General features: G+C 43.1%; 1 protein-coding gene across 7 annotated transcripts in view; it reads left to right on the forward strand.

The window, feature by feature from the left end:
* Positions 1 to 16410, forward strand: part of LOC132833264 (ETS-related transcription factor Elf-2-like) — a 145920-nt gene that overhangs the window by 93828 nt on the left and 35682 nt on the right. For 5 of the 7 annotated variants that reach the window (XM_060851412.1, XM_060851409.1, XM_060851414.1 and 2 more), the window contains exon 4: positions 15622 to 15735. In XM_060851412.1, the coding sequence (XP_060707395.1) occupies positions 15622 to 15735 (114 nt within the window). Of the gene's footprint in view, positions 1 to 4420; positions 4514 to 15621; positions 15736 to 16410 lie in introns of those variants that run through there. The other 2 variants (XM_060851415.1, XM_060851416.1) reach the window with 2 other exon arrangements.

The raw sequence follows: 16410 nt of genomic DNA on the forward strand, positions 1-16410 counted from the left end.
TCTCTCTCTCTCTCTCTCTCTCTCTCTTTTCCTCTCTCTCTCTCTTCCTCTCTCTCTCTCTCTCTTTTCCTCTCTCTCTCTCTTTTTCTCTCTCTTTCTGTCTATCTTTTCCCCTCCACTCCTCTTCTCTCTCTCTCTCCTCCTCTCTTCTCCCCTCTCTCTCTCTCTCTTCCTCTCTCTCTCTCTCTCTCTTCCTCTCTCTCTCTCTCTCTCTCACCCTCTCTCTCTCTCGTCCTCTCTCGCTCTCTCTCTCTCTCTCTTTTCCTCTCTCTCTCTCTCTCTCTCTCCCCTCTCTCTCTCTTTTCCTCTCTCTCTCTCTCTCTCTCTCTCTCTCTCTCTCTCTCTCTCTCTCTCCCCCCCTCTATCTCTATCTCTCTCTCCCTCTCTCTCTCTTTTTCTCTCTCCCTCCCCCTCCCTCTCTCTCTCTCTCCCCCTCCCTCCCTCCCTCCCTTTCTCTCTCTCTCTCTCTTTCCCTCTCTCTCTCTTTTCCTCTCTCTCTCTCCCTCTCTCTCTCTCTCTCTCTTTTCCTCTCTCTCTCTCTCTCTCTCTCTCTCTCTCTCTCTTTCCCTCTCTCTCTCTCTTTCCCTCTCTCTCTCTCTTTCCCTCTCTCTCTCTCTTTCCCTCTCTCTCTCTCCCCCTCTCTCTCTCTTTTCCTCTCTCTCTCTCTCTCTTTTCCTCTCTCTCTCTCTCTCTTCCTATCACTATCTCTCTCTAGCACTGACCTCATCATGTGCTTCCTTTGTCTGTTCCTCCCCTTTTAAAAGTTCTGTTGTTTTCACTTGTTTCTTTCTCTGAAGTTCCAAAACAATGCAACAGCATATGATTCAGTCAATGCTGCTTCTGGAGTTCCTGGAAATTACCTTCAACACCTAAAATACCTCAAAAAAGGAACAGCGTGTTACAGTCAGAAATTTTTCCCATCTTCCATCTTGGATTACCTTCGCGAGTGTAAGTTTTAATGAAAAATGGATCTGTTCGAAATGGTTCAGAATGAGTATGAATTTAACTAAAATTATTAATGAATTTTCTATTGCCCTGTATGCATTTCTTGTTTTTTAAAAAAAGTCTATGTTACTAATAGGTCTTTGTAGGCACTGCTCATGGTTTAATATTTGTTGTATTTAACACCAGAAGTAAAGTTCTGGGTTCTTGGAATGAATGGAGAGTTCAGTTCAAGATCAGACCTCAGTTCAGAACTTTGGCTTTGTTTGTTCAACGTTTGTAACAATTGGGGAACATTCTGGAAGTGGTACATTCTTGGACAAAGAACAGTAAAAGTAATGTTCATTCAAAAAGAAGCTTGGTGCAGCAGAGTTTGAAGGGGTGTAATTATTCTCATTGAGAATCATTGTTATTAAAAAGTTAAACTTCACCTAGTTTGGAGCAGTTGCTTCTTTCTTTCTAGTCTGCTGTAGTTCGTGAAAAATCACACAACACCAAGTTATTTGGAGCGCTGCTCCTTTGTCAGATAGCTAGTGGGGCAGGATCATAAGACACAGAATTGATAGTAAAAGATCACAGCGTCATGCAATTGATACGATATACTAAACAAACTTAGATTGCTGTCGAGTCTTTCATCTTTTAGAATGGGTCAAAGGTTTCAATACATTAATATTAATGAATTAAAACCTGCAACCCATTCTAAAAGTTGAAAGACTCAACAGCAATATATCGTATCAGTTGCATGACACTGAGACCTTTTGCTGTAAATGCTGTGTCTTATGATCCTGCCTCAAGAGCTACCTGACAAAGGAGCAGTGCTCTGAAAGCTAGTACTTACAAATAAACCTGTCGGACTATAACCTGATGTTGTGTGATTGTTAACTTTGTCCACCCCCAGTCCAACACTGGCACCACCTCATCCTGCTATAGTTCCGATTAAGAAAGGAAAACCCAATGGCACTTGCCAAACATTGAGATACTTAATTCAAAATGAAAATCATATTCTTACAAATGCAAGTCATCTCAAAAAATATTAGATTAGATTACTTAGTGTGGAAACAGGCCCTTCGGCCCAACAAGTCCACACCGACCCGCCGAAGCGCAACCCACCCATACCCCTACATATACCCCTTACCTAACACTACGGGCAATTTAGCATGGGCAATTTAGCATGGCCAATTCACCTGGCCCGCACATCTCTGGATTGTGGGAGGAAACCGGAGCACCCGGAGGAACCCATGCAGATACAGGGAGAATGTGCAAATTCCACACAGTCAGTCCCCTGAGGTGGGAATTGAACCCAGGTCCCTAGCGCTGTGAGGCAGCAGTGCTAACCACTGTGCCACCTAAATTGTTGCTGATCAATTCCTTTTAAGAGGTTTACTCAGCATTGTAAGAGGGGAAATGTGCCAATCAGTTTGCATACAGCAATGAGATCATAAACAAATAATCTCTGTGATATTGATTGAAAGACTTCCCAGTTCTTTCATTGGATATCTTATGCCACACATAAAAGGATAGGATAATCTCAGTTTAAATAAACTCTTTTATCTTGTTGACAGCAGCTCTGACAGTGCAATCATCCCTAAGTTACAGTATTAGACTGTCAGCCTTCAATTTCTCCTGGTCTTTTGTGGGGACTCTCAACTTTCTGGTTTCAAGTCCTAGCTGATTGGAGAAGAAATTACAGACGATGTCACTTCTCAGTCATTTTGAACAAGCAGAATCTTGAGACTTTTAGTGACTGGTGAACTTTATCAATCTATTACTGGCAAAAAAAAATCAGTGTTCTTTTACATTAATTGTAAACATGCAGTATATTATTGTCCATGACATTAGCTCTGTCATGCAGAAATTATTTTTGACTTTTATGATTATGTTTTATATTTTGAATACAAATCGAGACAAAAGTGACTTGATATTACTTTATTTGACAATACTTAGCTGTATATCTGGCCAACAATGCTCATCTTAAAAAGTCAATCAAAACTACTTGGGTCACAATGTTTTTTTTCAGTGAAATAGCAGTGATCTTCATACTTCAGCCTGCATATTATGTAGCCCTAATGTTTCCTTCACGTTTGATACTTAAAACATTTTGGCTGCCTTAGCACAAAACTTTAATGGCACACTGAATTTTTAAACAAAGGATCAGTTGCTTATTTCAAAACTGAGGTTAAGTTTTGGCCAAGTAAAGGTACTGAGCAATATTACAGCAAAGTTGGTTATATGGGTTAGGTCACAGACCCTTGAATAGTGAAACAGGCTCAAGGGCCTAAATGGCCAACTCTTGTTAGTATGGCCAATTTTTTTTTGCTGAGGTCAAGTGAGGTTAATTGCGATTGGAGAGGGAAGTGTGCAGATTGACCTGGAACTGGAAATTGACAAACTCCATGTCTGGCATTCTGCCAGAGCCCCTTCCTGACAGCATTTAATCTTTTGAGTGACCTGATACGTTACAGAAAGTAGATTTTAAAGAGAACTAAGTTTAAACTCAGGAGGAATAACGTAACGTACAATAAAATGCTAAGTTCACGCACGTACCTTTCACCTTCCACTTTGCAATGGAGGTGAATTAATTTAACTTGTGATTATATGATTGAAATGTTTTACGTTGGGAAATGGATGTTTAGATGCAAAAATTAGAACAGGAACCCACATCTCCCATTCAAAACGTTTGTGTGCGATAATACAGTAAGCCGTAGGGACAGTAATCAGTGTGGTTTTGGAGCAGTGGCTTATTGGGGAGTAAAATCAAATCTCCATACCATCCGTTTGTTGCTTTCAGTCGAAGATTTTTAATTTTTGAATAACGCGAAGCCTGTGTGTTTGAATGACCCGAACTAGACTTCAGTAACACCGCGCTCGTCTACTTTAAACAGGAAGTGATTGCAGGACTTTATTCCCATTGTACAAACTCACTGAATGGAGAGACAATTTAAAACCAACGCACAGCAACCGATGTGCAGCTTTTATAAATTGGAGGAGGGGTGTGTATGGAAGAACGTGTAGGGGGCCGAGTGTGTAGGAAATCTTATCGCCTTGTGGACTTTCTGTAGAGCCCCCTTCTCGGAAAAGGGGCAGCTCCTGAACAATAGCGGGAGCTGTGTCTGTAGCAGCCTCCTCCCCCCAGCTCGGTCTGCAATGTAGAGGGAAGCCCCCCACCCCATTTCTCTGTCTCTGTCTCCGTCTCCGTCTCTGTCTCTGTCTCCATTCTCTTAATTTCTTGCAGCTCGGGTGAGGAAAGAAAGGCTCGGCGTGGAGTTTATTCTCTCTCTCTCTGCCACACGGTGCATGGCTTCCGGGCTGTTGAGATTTGTTAAGTTTGTGGTTTGCTGGGTGCGTGCGGACGGATACGCTGGTGTGTATGTGAAAGATTTCCTGTCGCTGCGCAGTGATACCAGCAGTTCCCTCCCTCCCTCTCTCGCTCTCTCTCTCACCCCAACCACCACCACCACCCCCCCTCCCCTCTCTCTCTCTCTCTCTGGAAAGCTGCTGCTGTTCGCTGAGAAGATGGCGACTTCACTTCACGAGGGTCGGAAGAACCAGCTGGATTTACTCATCCAAGCCGGTAAAACTCGTCCGTCAGAACTTTGCAGCCCTCCTTTGCTGCCCCCCCCCCCCCCCCCGCCACTTGTCGGGGCTAGCAGGGGAGAGTGGCCCACGTTGGATGGGAGGGGTATCCGCTTCCCTCCCCGCTTCAGTCCCGTTACAGTTAGAGAGAGAGAGGGGGGATCAGGAAGTGATCACCTTGTTAACAACCTGCAACCCATGGCGAGCTGGCCTCTTCCTGATTTTTTTTGTTTCTTTGGGGGTAGGGGGGAGAAGGAGAAGAATAAAACTTACTGATTATTTTTTCTTTAAAGAAATCCATGTGAACTTTAATGCAAGCCTGGCATTTGCAGAGAAGAGTGACCCCAGGGAGGTCTTATTTGCAGCCCTGCCTTTCCTCGCAGTGAGCTGTTTGAACGTTTAGTGCGATTGCCGTTAGTTGATATGAATAGCCAGTGAACCAGGAAGTGCGGGGCTGGATTGTTGTCTTTCCGACGTCTTGCCACGCTGTCTTGCCTTGCGCATACTTGAGGCTTTTAAATCAGTAGTTGCTTCAGCAATGTGTCCAATCGGCAGGATTTTATTTTTGTTTAAAAACCCGAATGCATAAAAAGGGGGCGGTGTATTTGCTTTTGTTTGAGGAGGAAGATTAATGCATCTTCTGACTGTGTCTCAAGTAATTTTTAATAACTGCGGCCCTGCAACCAATCTTGCTGGCGGAAGCGCCGCCGATAGGCTTTCCTTTTTCCTGGGGGCGGGCGGGTGAACGCAAGATTCTTTTTGGAACGTGGCCCGGGAGCGAGGACAATGGGCGGACGTTCGAAGATGGAACGCGAACGCCCCGCGGACGTTCGAATGGAACCTGGTGCTGGCCAGCAGGCTAGGTTGCGCGCCAGGGCCAAGGGCAGCGCGGAGCAGGCGGCGGGGGAAGCTCTGTCAACACGGAAGTGAGTGGCTGCCATCGCTCCTGCAGCAACGCCACCGCCTCCCCCTCCCCGTACTCTATTCTGTCCCATCGCCACAGGCACCCTACTAGCCCTGCCCTCAGCACCGCTGGCACTCTTTGGCCGTATCTTTGGCACTCTGCAGTCATTCTGCGCCCCCAGCATCACTCGCCCCAGCTCTCATTTACCCTGGATCTCGCTCTCTTTATCCACCCACCTTCCAGCACTATCACCACTCTAAGCACATACCACCACTCTGCCCATAGTACAGCCACTGCTGGATACAGTAAGGACTGCAGATGCTGGAAGCCAGAGTCAATAGGTGTGAGGCTGGAAAAGCACAGCAGGTCAGACAGCATCCGAGGAGCAGAAAAGTTAACGTTTCGAGCCAAACCCCTTCTTCGGGAGGTACAGTCACTATTGTTCCCCTTAACTTACACTACACCCTCCTCAGTTCAAACTGCTTTAAGCATTACCACCATCACCTCCCTGTGCTCCCAGTACCCAACTCAACTCCCCATTACCAACAACACCTGCATTCATTCTGCCTCCAACACCAACCTTGAACTCCCAAGCACCACTTCCAATAGACCACTGACTCTGTGCCTGACCCCTGCCCCAGGAAAACACACAGGTCAATAACTGAATATTCTTGCTGCAGAACAGAGAGGGGAAGACATCAAAAACCTGGAAGAAAAAGACTCCCCTTAGCCAGCGTTTTGATCATTGCACCAGCTCTGTAATGAATGAAGTGAGACTCTTGTTAAAATCTTCATCATGATTCTCTTTTACTCCATGCACTTGAGAGAGATCTTCCCGGAGACTGTTAGACATTTGCCAGACTAATGAACTCTTTTTTTCCTCTCTCCATAAACATATCCCTCACATTGTTGTGGGATAATTGCGTACTTAAAATGCAATTACAACATTTTGAGTAAGTGGTTTCAGTAATACAGAATAGAACATTATCATGTCACAAGTGTTATTATTTTCACCAAGTAAAGGCAGTTCCACGTGTGTGCAGACTTTTAAAAATGTTTTTGTAACCTCCCTTACGTATACTTAGGAAAACTTGGCCGATAAAATGATCTGATGAGAAGTTTGTGCTGTTGAGAAGTATTTCACGCGTATGATTTAGACTCCCTCTGAATACAATCACAGAACCTCAACAGTGGGGAAAGAGGCCATCCTTTACATCAAGTCTGCACCCTGAAGGGCATCCACCTAGACCCAGCCCATAGCCTACCCCCATAACCCCACACTTGCCATGGCTAATACACCTAACCTGCACATCCCTGGACACAGGACAACTTAGCACAGCCAGTCCACACCACCTGGATAACCAGAGCAGACACAGAGGAAAACATGCAAAGTTCACACAGATAGTTGCCTAAGAATGGAATTGCACCTGGATCCCTGGCACTGAAAGGCAACAGTGCTAACCACTGAGCACCATGCTGCTGGAACAGCAAGGATATATTTTTAGAAGATAAGTGATGCTACAAACCATCTTCCTCCTCCCAACTCAAAATCAGAAATTCCATGCACTATGAGCACTGCTGGAAAAAAAATCATAGTCCCAAAGTTGAAGTATTGGGGTGTGTGTTTTTAAATTTTGCTGTTTACTGAATTAATGACACTCGCTGTTCTCCTTTTTGTGAAAAGGAGGGGAAAAAAAATCAAAAATATAGTTTGTACAGAAACAGCTTGTTTTATTAATGAGATGTGATGTTATGCTGCAGTCAGTACTCTCACACTCTGGCTTGAGTTGACTGTGACCCCTGCCGACACTTTTCCACCTGGTTATTGAGGGACCTGCACAGAGAATTTACTGGTTGGGGTGAAGAGGTTTGTTGTGCTGTGCTGAAATTTGGAACTTAACCGATGCTGTGTTATGAAGATTTTAACTTAGTGGGAAGTTGATTTGCAAAATGCAACCAGTCTACTGCTTGACACAGCCACAAACCTTTAAAGTTTGCTGAACCCTAGTTTCCAAGTGAGACATAGACCATTGAGTGTATTTAAAAGCTAGTGATGCTGCTATTTGAATGTGAGCTTGCAGACATACTCGAACATATCTTCTGCCAGGGAGGGAGATTCTGCCAGGCCTGACCTTCCAGTTTAAAAGTTTGCCTCTATTCTGTGCTTGTGAAGCAGAGCTGTGCTGTACACAAACTGCAAATCTTTTTCTTTGCACTGATAGTTTCCCCCCCCCCTCCAATGGTGTCGTAACACTTTTCCATAAATGGAAGCAACAGCAAGCTAGGTACCTTGATGAAAGTGGTGTTGATCTGTAACAGGTGGCATTACTATATGTGCGTGTGTGTGTGTGTGAGAGAGAGCAGGCAGTGGACTACCTCTGACTTAATCTTGTTTGACCACTGAATGAAATCTAAAACTGTATGCTGCACATCAGAGCCCAGATTAATATCAAACTACAGACCTGTGGTATTTATAGCTGCCCTTTAAACAAAGTTTGATCTGCTGTCAGTATCAGTAGAACACTTTTTTTTTTCTCTCAAATAGATTTCATGCAGTTTATTGGATTGGTTGTATAAAATGGCTGCTTTTGAATTAACCAGAATCTGAGACTTTTAGATCAGTGGTTTGGCATATTTATTTAGATTTGGCCAATGAACATTTCAAATCTGAGTTCCTGATAATAGTTGGAATTGCTATGAGTTATTGCTGTCAACTTTCTTGTCTCTTTTGGGATACTGGTGTTGTCTTCCCCTTGCCTTGCTTGAGTCGACATTCCTGACCTGCAAGGTAACAAAATGAGTTTCAGATCATTCTGCCTCTGGTGGGCACAGGTGTTATTATGGTTGGGCCTGAAACTAATCTCATCTATGGTTGCATGTGCATTTATTAATGTAGCAGTGGGCTATACTGAGTACTGCACTTTCTGACCTCCTCTCCTGTCCTCAAAGTCATTGACAGCTTTAGTAATCAAACTGAGATCTGCTCACGGACTCAAGTTGACCCTGGCATTTTTATCTTGCTTGTTACTTGTTGGGAGTGTGGCTGGTTTGTCCTGAAGAAAATAAATACAGGGGCACAAACCATGTTGTCTATGTCAGCTATTTCTTTGGTTATTTGTAACTTTGGGAGCTTGCTTTCTTCTCTATTAAACTCAATGTCATGCCTGCACATCGCGAAAATGCCATACAGCATTGCATTTGGCTGTGCTGCACTGGACTTGCACTGGTATGCTGCATTCCTCTCGCTTTGCACTGGTGCTGTTGCCTTTAGAGCAGTGCACACCTGATGCATTGGGACGCTGTAGTACTTGTGTATTTAAATGCATGTTTGACCACTAGTCGCTGGCTTTTAGCAATTGCCAGATTTTCTGTCCCTCTGGGTTTTGCAGTCCGTTCCATAATGAAGGGTGCTTGCTGTTCATTATACCTAGCTATAACTGTTTGCACTGAAATTTGTGCTTATTCAAACAGCAGTATAGCACATTCCACCAGTGACCTGTGTGAACAGGGCAAACAACACTGTACCTCCTTAACCCATCTGATTGAAGAATTCTCAGTGAGATGCGTGCGAGTTAATCTTAACTCTCAAAAATAGATTGGAAAATGTTCCTTTTAAAATCAAAATTACACGCCAGTCCCCAGCTACATTTCTGTTGTGTGCAGGTGAGGATAGAGCACAGACAGCCCATCTCTTGCCAAAATACGTTTGTTTCAATATCTATGCAGGTTCTCCTGTCTGAACTTCCAGTTGTTCAGAGATGTCAGTTATCAACTGGAAATGTTTTCAGCAGACCCGAGTAACTCGTGGATTTGCCACTTAGGTAATCACATTGCAACACCTTGTGATGGTAAGTCAGACAATCCTGTGCACACCCCATCAGCATCACCCCGTCCAATCCCACCAACCAGTGTCTGGGACAAAATCTGGATCCCAGAACTAGCTGTTTTTGCTGTTAATGATCGCCTACTCCTTAATCACCTCTTCCAACTATTTGTGAAAGAAAGTAGGGGATGGAATGCCTTGTTCTCTTAACAAAGATTTTTGTACAATGATTTGGGAATGGAAATTAGGAAAATGCAGTCTTTGGGTAAGCAAAGCAAATTACTGCTTTATAAGGACTTGGCAGGTAATATATACAGGAAGGACGTTTCCAATGACTGGCGAGTCCAGGCACAGGTCTAAGGATATGGGGTTGGCCATTTAAGGCTGAGATGAGGAGACATTTCTTCACCCAGAGTGGTGAGCCTGTGAAATCTCTGCCACAGAAAGCATTTGAGGCCAAAACATTGAATCATTTCAAGAAGGAAATAGATATAATAAGAATTAGAATCCCTACAGTGTGAAACAGGCCCTTCTGCCAAGCAGGTTCACACTGAACCTCTGAAGAGTAACCCACCCAGACCCATTCCCCTATTCCTCAGCATTTAGTGAGTTTTGAAAAGATTTGAGGAGAAGGTTGAGGTTCTGGATGTAGGTTTGCTCGCTGAGCTGGAGGGTTCATTTCCAGACATTTCATCACCCTACGAGGTAACATTTTCAGTGGGCCTCTCAATTACATTAGTTTTGCTCATTGTCTGTATAGGGTCTTTCAAGTTCATTAGCTGCTGTTTTAGTGTGTTGGTGGGTTTGTGGGCTACCATGATGCCAAGAGGTCTGAGTAGTCTGGCAGTCATTTCCAAGATCTCTTTGATGTAGGGGAGAGTGGCTAGGGTTTCTGGACGTGTTTTGCCTGCTTGTTTGGGTTTTTTGTTGAGAGAGCGGCTGACTGTGTTCATTGGGTACTCGTTCTTTTTGAATACTTTTCATTCACAAACCTACCAACACACTAAAACAGCAACTAATGAATCCAGAAATATCTTGGTTTGAAACATTCCAGATTGGAGCGCATAGTATGAGGTAATAAAACTGGGCTGCTCGCATTTGGCCTGAATCTGGAAGGCTTCAACCTTATCCACCTGAGTTTTTTTAGACCTCTCAAAATCACCTCAAGGGAGCTGAGGGCTGTTATGTGGAAAATGTAGCTACCATCACCGCACGGTCGGTGGGTCAGGAGGAGCAAGTGTTCTGAGCCAGGTTGCCAAGGTTACCTGCCTACCCAACTCCTCGCTTTCAATAATGCAGCAGCAGATACCTCATAAAAACCGAAAGGACTGTAGATGCTGTGAATCAGCAGCAAAAACGGAAATTGCTGGAAAAGCTCAGGTGGTCTGGCAGCATCTGCAGAGAGAAAACAGAGTTAAGCTTTGAGGTCCAGTGATTCTCCCTGTCTTGAAGAAGGGTCACACGATCCGTAATGTTAATGTTAACTCTGATTCCACTTCTGTTCTTGCTTTTCCAGCAATTTCTGTTTTTTGGAGCATGAGGTACCTCCTCTGGAATACCCCTTGCACATTTAGGAGCTAAGCTTATTTATCAGGTTGTCTTTCGGTCAAGGATCATTTTAAAGCAAAAAGACATACATATTAAGTTGTTAAAACTCCACTGCATGAGGGGCAACGCTAACCCTGACTTGAACTTCTGGGCTCCCTGTTTGAAAATCTGTCCCTTGTTCCGTAAACCTGCCCATTGGAATTCTAGGTTGCAGAGTCCGAACCAGGGAGGCTAGGTTGGAATAGTTATTTGAATAAAAGACGGTATGGGCAGCATGGTGGCACAGTGGTTAGCGCTGCTGCCTCACAGCACTAGGGACCCGGGTTCAATTCCAGCCTTGGGTGACCGTGCAAACTCCACACAGACATTCTCCCTGTGTCTGCATGGGCCACCTCTGGGTGCTCTGGTTTCCTCCCATAACCCAAAGATGTGCGGGTTAGGTGAATTGACTGTACTAAATTGCCCATAATATTCAGGGATATGTAGATTAGGTCGTTAGTCAAGGTTAAATGTAGGGGATTGGATCTGGGTGGGTTACTCTTTTGGAGAGTTGGTGTGGACCTGTTGGGCAGAAGGGCCTGTTTCCACACTCTAGGGATTTTATGTATACAGAAAAGAAAAGGAAATAAGGTTGGAGAGAGGAACCAGACAAGAAAAACCATAATTCTCAGTTTTCAAATATCTTCACCAGTAATTAAGATATGTCTACATGTCTGTATTTGCAAGCATCAAATTTCAACACCAGAACAAAGACTTGATATTAATTTAGGTCTCATTATGTGTTTAAACATTCATTTATATGTAATAGGTGAGCTCTACCTTTTTTCCAGCATTGTTGGTGGATCTGGTATCACAGTTTCATGATTGTCAGGTGTTTTAATATGTAGTTCTATTGGTGAGGTACCAGCATTGTCAATTCTTTTGAGCAGGTTAATTCAGTCAACAGTGCCCAGACTTTGTTTAATTGGATGTGCGTAGATGTCAGAAAAAGACTGGCTGATTTACCCTTCAGTAACAGAAATAAAGTGTCTGCTTCACCATGGTTACATTGCTACTGACGTTAGTGTAAAAGCTGAGATGACCATATTGACCTGTGGAACAATAGAGTGTAGCCTTTCCATTCCTTTTGATTTTGAACTGGCCTTTCAGGCTCTCACTCAGTCTAGCGCTATGATTGAACTTTTTTAGCTCCTCACTTCCTTGATCACTTGTTTAAAATCACACAACACCAGGTTATAGTCCAACGGGTTTAATTGGAAGCACACTAGCTTTCGGAGCGACGCTCCTTCATCAGGTGATTGTGGAGGGCTTGATCGTAACACAGAATTTATAGCAAAAATTTACAGTGTGATGTAACTGAAATTATACATTGAAAAATTGATTGTCTGTTAAGCCTTTCATCTGTTAGAATATAGTGATAGTTTCACTTCTTTCATGTGTAAATCACAAAACCCTTTTTTTAAAGTTGCATTAGGTGCATGACACCACTAACCACTTGATGACTTGTCTTAGCTTCAGCAGTTACCTTCCTCATCCACACTTTGAGGAATCAGTTTAGTACTGACCTTCCTACCTCCTGCCTTCAGAACCAAGCCAGTTTCTGTTGTGTGAAGGAGGTTCAATTTCTGGATAATGTGCAAACACTCAGCACAGTTGCATTTGTATCATTTGGGAATAATCTTTTGCTGCGGAGTGTGCTTGGAAGTAAAAAGCTTGTATTCTCATGTATTTCTAAGACGTTTACCTTTCAATCACGTTCATCTTGTCAATGATACTAAAATACACAGTAGTTGCTTTTTACCTTTATGAATATGTATGACCACAGTTCAATTTGACTTTTTGGTGCTTAATAATTTTGTTCCCCTTTACCTTATTCTGGTCAGATGCTGATAAAGCTGCGAGAGTTAAGTTTTTCATGCCTCTAATTTCTGGCTTCATTTTCTTTTGCAGTAGAGGTTACGATGACATGGAAAATGTTTAGCAAGGGGAGCCTTTTTCTGCTTGAAGCTTAGACATTTGAAATGGGTCAGACAGTGGACCTGACTGAACAGCGCTAATGTATTTTGGTTAAGAATTTTTAGAAAAAGAAGTGGATGCCTTGGATAATCGATTTGCTTTTTGAAACTGGACTCATTTAAATTCTGGCTGCTGTAATAGATGGAAGCTGGTTTTAGTTACTGTTTCTTTGGTTACTGGAGCATGGACTTTTAAAGGCAGATGTTGTTCTCCATTTAACTTCCTATTCATCTGTGTTCCACCCTTCTCATAAATCTGAATGTGTGGTTTCGAATTTCCCCAAAAAGGAAAGGACGGAACTACTTCACTTCGGCAACACTTGTTGCTTTACTGCTTTGTGCTTTCTAGAGAGAATGATTAGATTACTTACAGTGTGGAAACAGGCCCTTCGGCCCAACAAGTCCACACCGACCCGCCGAAGCACAACCCACCCATACCCCTACATTTACCCCTTACCTAACACTACGGGCAATTTAGCATGGCCAATTCACCTGACCCGCACATCTTTGGACTGTGGGAGGAAACCGGAGCACCCGGAGGAAACCCACGCAGACACGGGGAGAACGTGCAAACTCCACACAGTCAGTTGCCTGAGTCGGGAATTGAACCCGGGTCTCAGGCGCTGTGCGGCAGCAGTGCTAACCACTGTGCCACCATGCTGCCCACTCGTGTTGGGCTGCAGATGGTCTGAACGTACTGTGTCAGACTGGTTGGTTTGCCCATATTCTCAATGTGGTGGTCTTGGCAGACTGATACAAGCATTAATCCACTTTTTGTTGTAAATATTTTATTCAATTACACACCTCTCTGTCAGAATTATAACAGGAATCGCATCAACTGCTGGTATCACCTTGGTTGAAGTACATCTCAGAGTTTAAGTTCACAGACTACTGCAGTTTCTTGTCCTTCGAAGGTTGCTTTCAATTGTTTAGGGGCAAAAAAAACCTGACTGTGACTAGTCCTGTATGCAGATGACTTGGAGGTCATTTGGCATGTTGCGGCTGTACAGGATATTGGTTAGGCCACATTTGGAATATTGTGTGCAATTCTGGTCTCCTTCCTATAGGAAGGATGTTGTAAAAAAAACAGAAAAGATTCACAAGGATTTTGCCAGGGTTAGAGGATTTGAGCTAATTGGGAGAGGCTGAACAGGCTGGGCCTGTTTACTTTGGAGCATCGGAGGCTGAGGGGTGACCTTATCGAGATTTACAAAATCATGAGGGGCATGGATTGGGTAAATAGATAAAGTCTTTCCCCTGGGGTGGGGGGAGTCCAGAACTAGAGGGCATAGGTTTAGGGTAGAGGGGAAAGATATAAAAGGGACCTAATGGGTGACTTTTTCATGCAGAGGGTGGTACGTGTATGGAATGAGCTGCCAGAGGAAGTGGTGGCGGCTGGTACCATTACAACATTTATAAGGCATCTGGGTGGATATATGAATAGGAAGGGTTTAGAGGGATATGGGCCAAGTGCTGCCAAGTGGGACTAGATTAGGTGAGGATATCTGGTCAGCATGGATGAATTGGACCAAAGGATGTGTCTCTGTGCTGTACATCTCTATGACTCTTATCTGTCAAATACACAAAAACAATTTTCTGGCAGGTTTCTGGCCATGGAGGAATGTTTAAAATCCCCTTAATTTAGGACTAAATTTATTTATTTTTTTGAATTACTGCACGGCATGGCTGCTGCGCAATAATTCATAAATAAGTTCATGGCAGCTGTGCAAAATTGTGATTTTTCTCCGCTTTCTCCGTGTTCGATACTGTGCACTTGCTAGAGTATGGGGCAGAGCATAAATAGTAATTATATGCAACAAATCTTGGAGTGTTTTCTTCATAGATAACATGGGTCAGTTGTTTTGTACAATTATCTGTTCTGTGGTGTAGCATTCCATACAGATTTCCAGTTTGTGTGTATTAATTTGACTATCCTGATTTGGAGCAGTTGCACAAGATTTAATGTCCAAATTCTTTTTCAGGAGCCGATTCACTCGTTCTCGCTCGTTGGTGGTACATACCAATGAAAGATCCTTAACTTTTTAATATTGTTTTCTTTGGCATTTAGCAAGGTGAAAAATATCGGCTTTGGAAAATTCCTTGTTCTTCTGCTTTTGCCATGCGGAGGGAGCAGGAAGCGCTCCATATTTAGCATGCTCCCTAAGAATGTACCTCAGAGCCATTTGTTCTGTTTCCCAACTTACGTCAGTCATTTGTGTAGCCCTGTGAACGAGATTACCAGCTGAACTGTGAGCACCTGTACATCTCCCAATGGATTATTCTCATTAAGCACTGTCTAAATTCACCCTACTCATACAGGTGTGAAAGAAAGTAGGCGTTTGTCTATCCTGGATTCTAATTTATTTATCCAGAAGATCTGTATGTTTTCCTGTTGGTATGCTGTTGTATTCCCCCAGTCCTAATTGAGCAATATTTCTGAACAAAGGCTTCTATTTTGCTTCTGTTGTTAGTTTAACAGCAAAAGTGTCTCACCAAGCTTATCCTGACATCTCCCAAATTAGTTAGAGTTGCACAGTCACACGCTTGTAACTACCGTTATCCAAAAGGGAGATCAGAATTTGGGGCTGAACTGCAAGTAGACAGGAACTCCGAATTAGAATTTGATCATCATGTGTTGGAGGGGTGTGGGTGTGGGAAGGGATTCTTGGAGGGTTGTAGTGTTAAATAATTTTACGTCAGCAATTGTACTTGAAGATTCTGTGAAAAGACTTTTTAAAAATTGCAACTTCAGTCTCTAACTATCTTAATACAATAATTTGGCTGACACTGTGTGTTTCTTTTAATTAATTTCACAGTCGAAGCATCTGTTCATAGCAGTCATGTTCACTGCACAGATAAGACAATTGAGGCAGCAGAGGCATTACTGCATATGGATTCTCCAACCAGCCTGAGGGATGAGAAGAACAGTGGTATGTAAACTTCTTTCCAAAGTTTAAAGGTTTACTCTTAAACGTGTAAAATTTATTTTGTACAGCCCATACCTCTTTTACAAGTTTGAGTAAGTTTCAGATGCTCATATTTATTGAACATGGGCTTGGTATGAGGGTTGACGTCCTTACAAAAGGAAGATCTTTTAGGGCTGAATTCTTCTCACTGCGAAGTTCACATCACTGAAATTCTCTTCTTTTATCAAAAGTTAGGGCAGAGTGCTTCACCTGAATTCTGCCTCGATTGTAATTAATTTACAGAATGGGGCCCATAATATAATTCTGTAAGTCCCAGCATTGAACTGACTATGCTGACTGCAAAAATCATATTGAAAAGGTTGCATTAAAATTTGTGGCTACAGTTCATTTTGGTAGTTGGGGGCCTCTTGAGGACTAACAATTTTATTGAGGGTGTTTTTAATTTGTAGCAGTTCCCCTGAATAAAAGTTCTTTTGGGGAAAATGGACTTGGTTTGTGCTCACCTTTTGTAACATTGGGGTCAGAAATATCCAAAGTTTTTATCTAAGTTACTGCAATCGTCAACCTAATTCAGAATCCATTAGTGGAAAGATTTGGGATTTAAATTTTCTTGTGTTCTACCCTTTCAGTTTACAGCAGTTCGAGAGAACCATTTGTGTTACAGAAATTCCTTCCTCT

The sequence above is a fragment of the Hemiscyllium ocellatum genome, chromosome 36, assembly GCF_020745735.1.
Source record: "Hemiscyllium ocellatum isolate sHemOce1 chromosome 36, sHemOce1.pat.X.cur, whole genome shotgun sequence".
Taxonomy (NCBI): Eukaryota; Metazoa; Chordata; class Chondrichthyes; order Orectolobiformes; family Hemiscylliidae; genus Hemiscyllium; species Hemiscyllium ocellatum.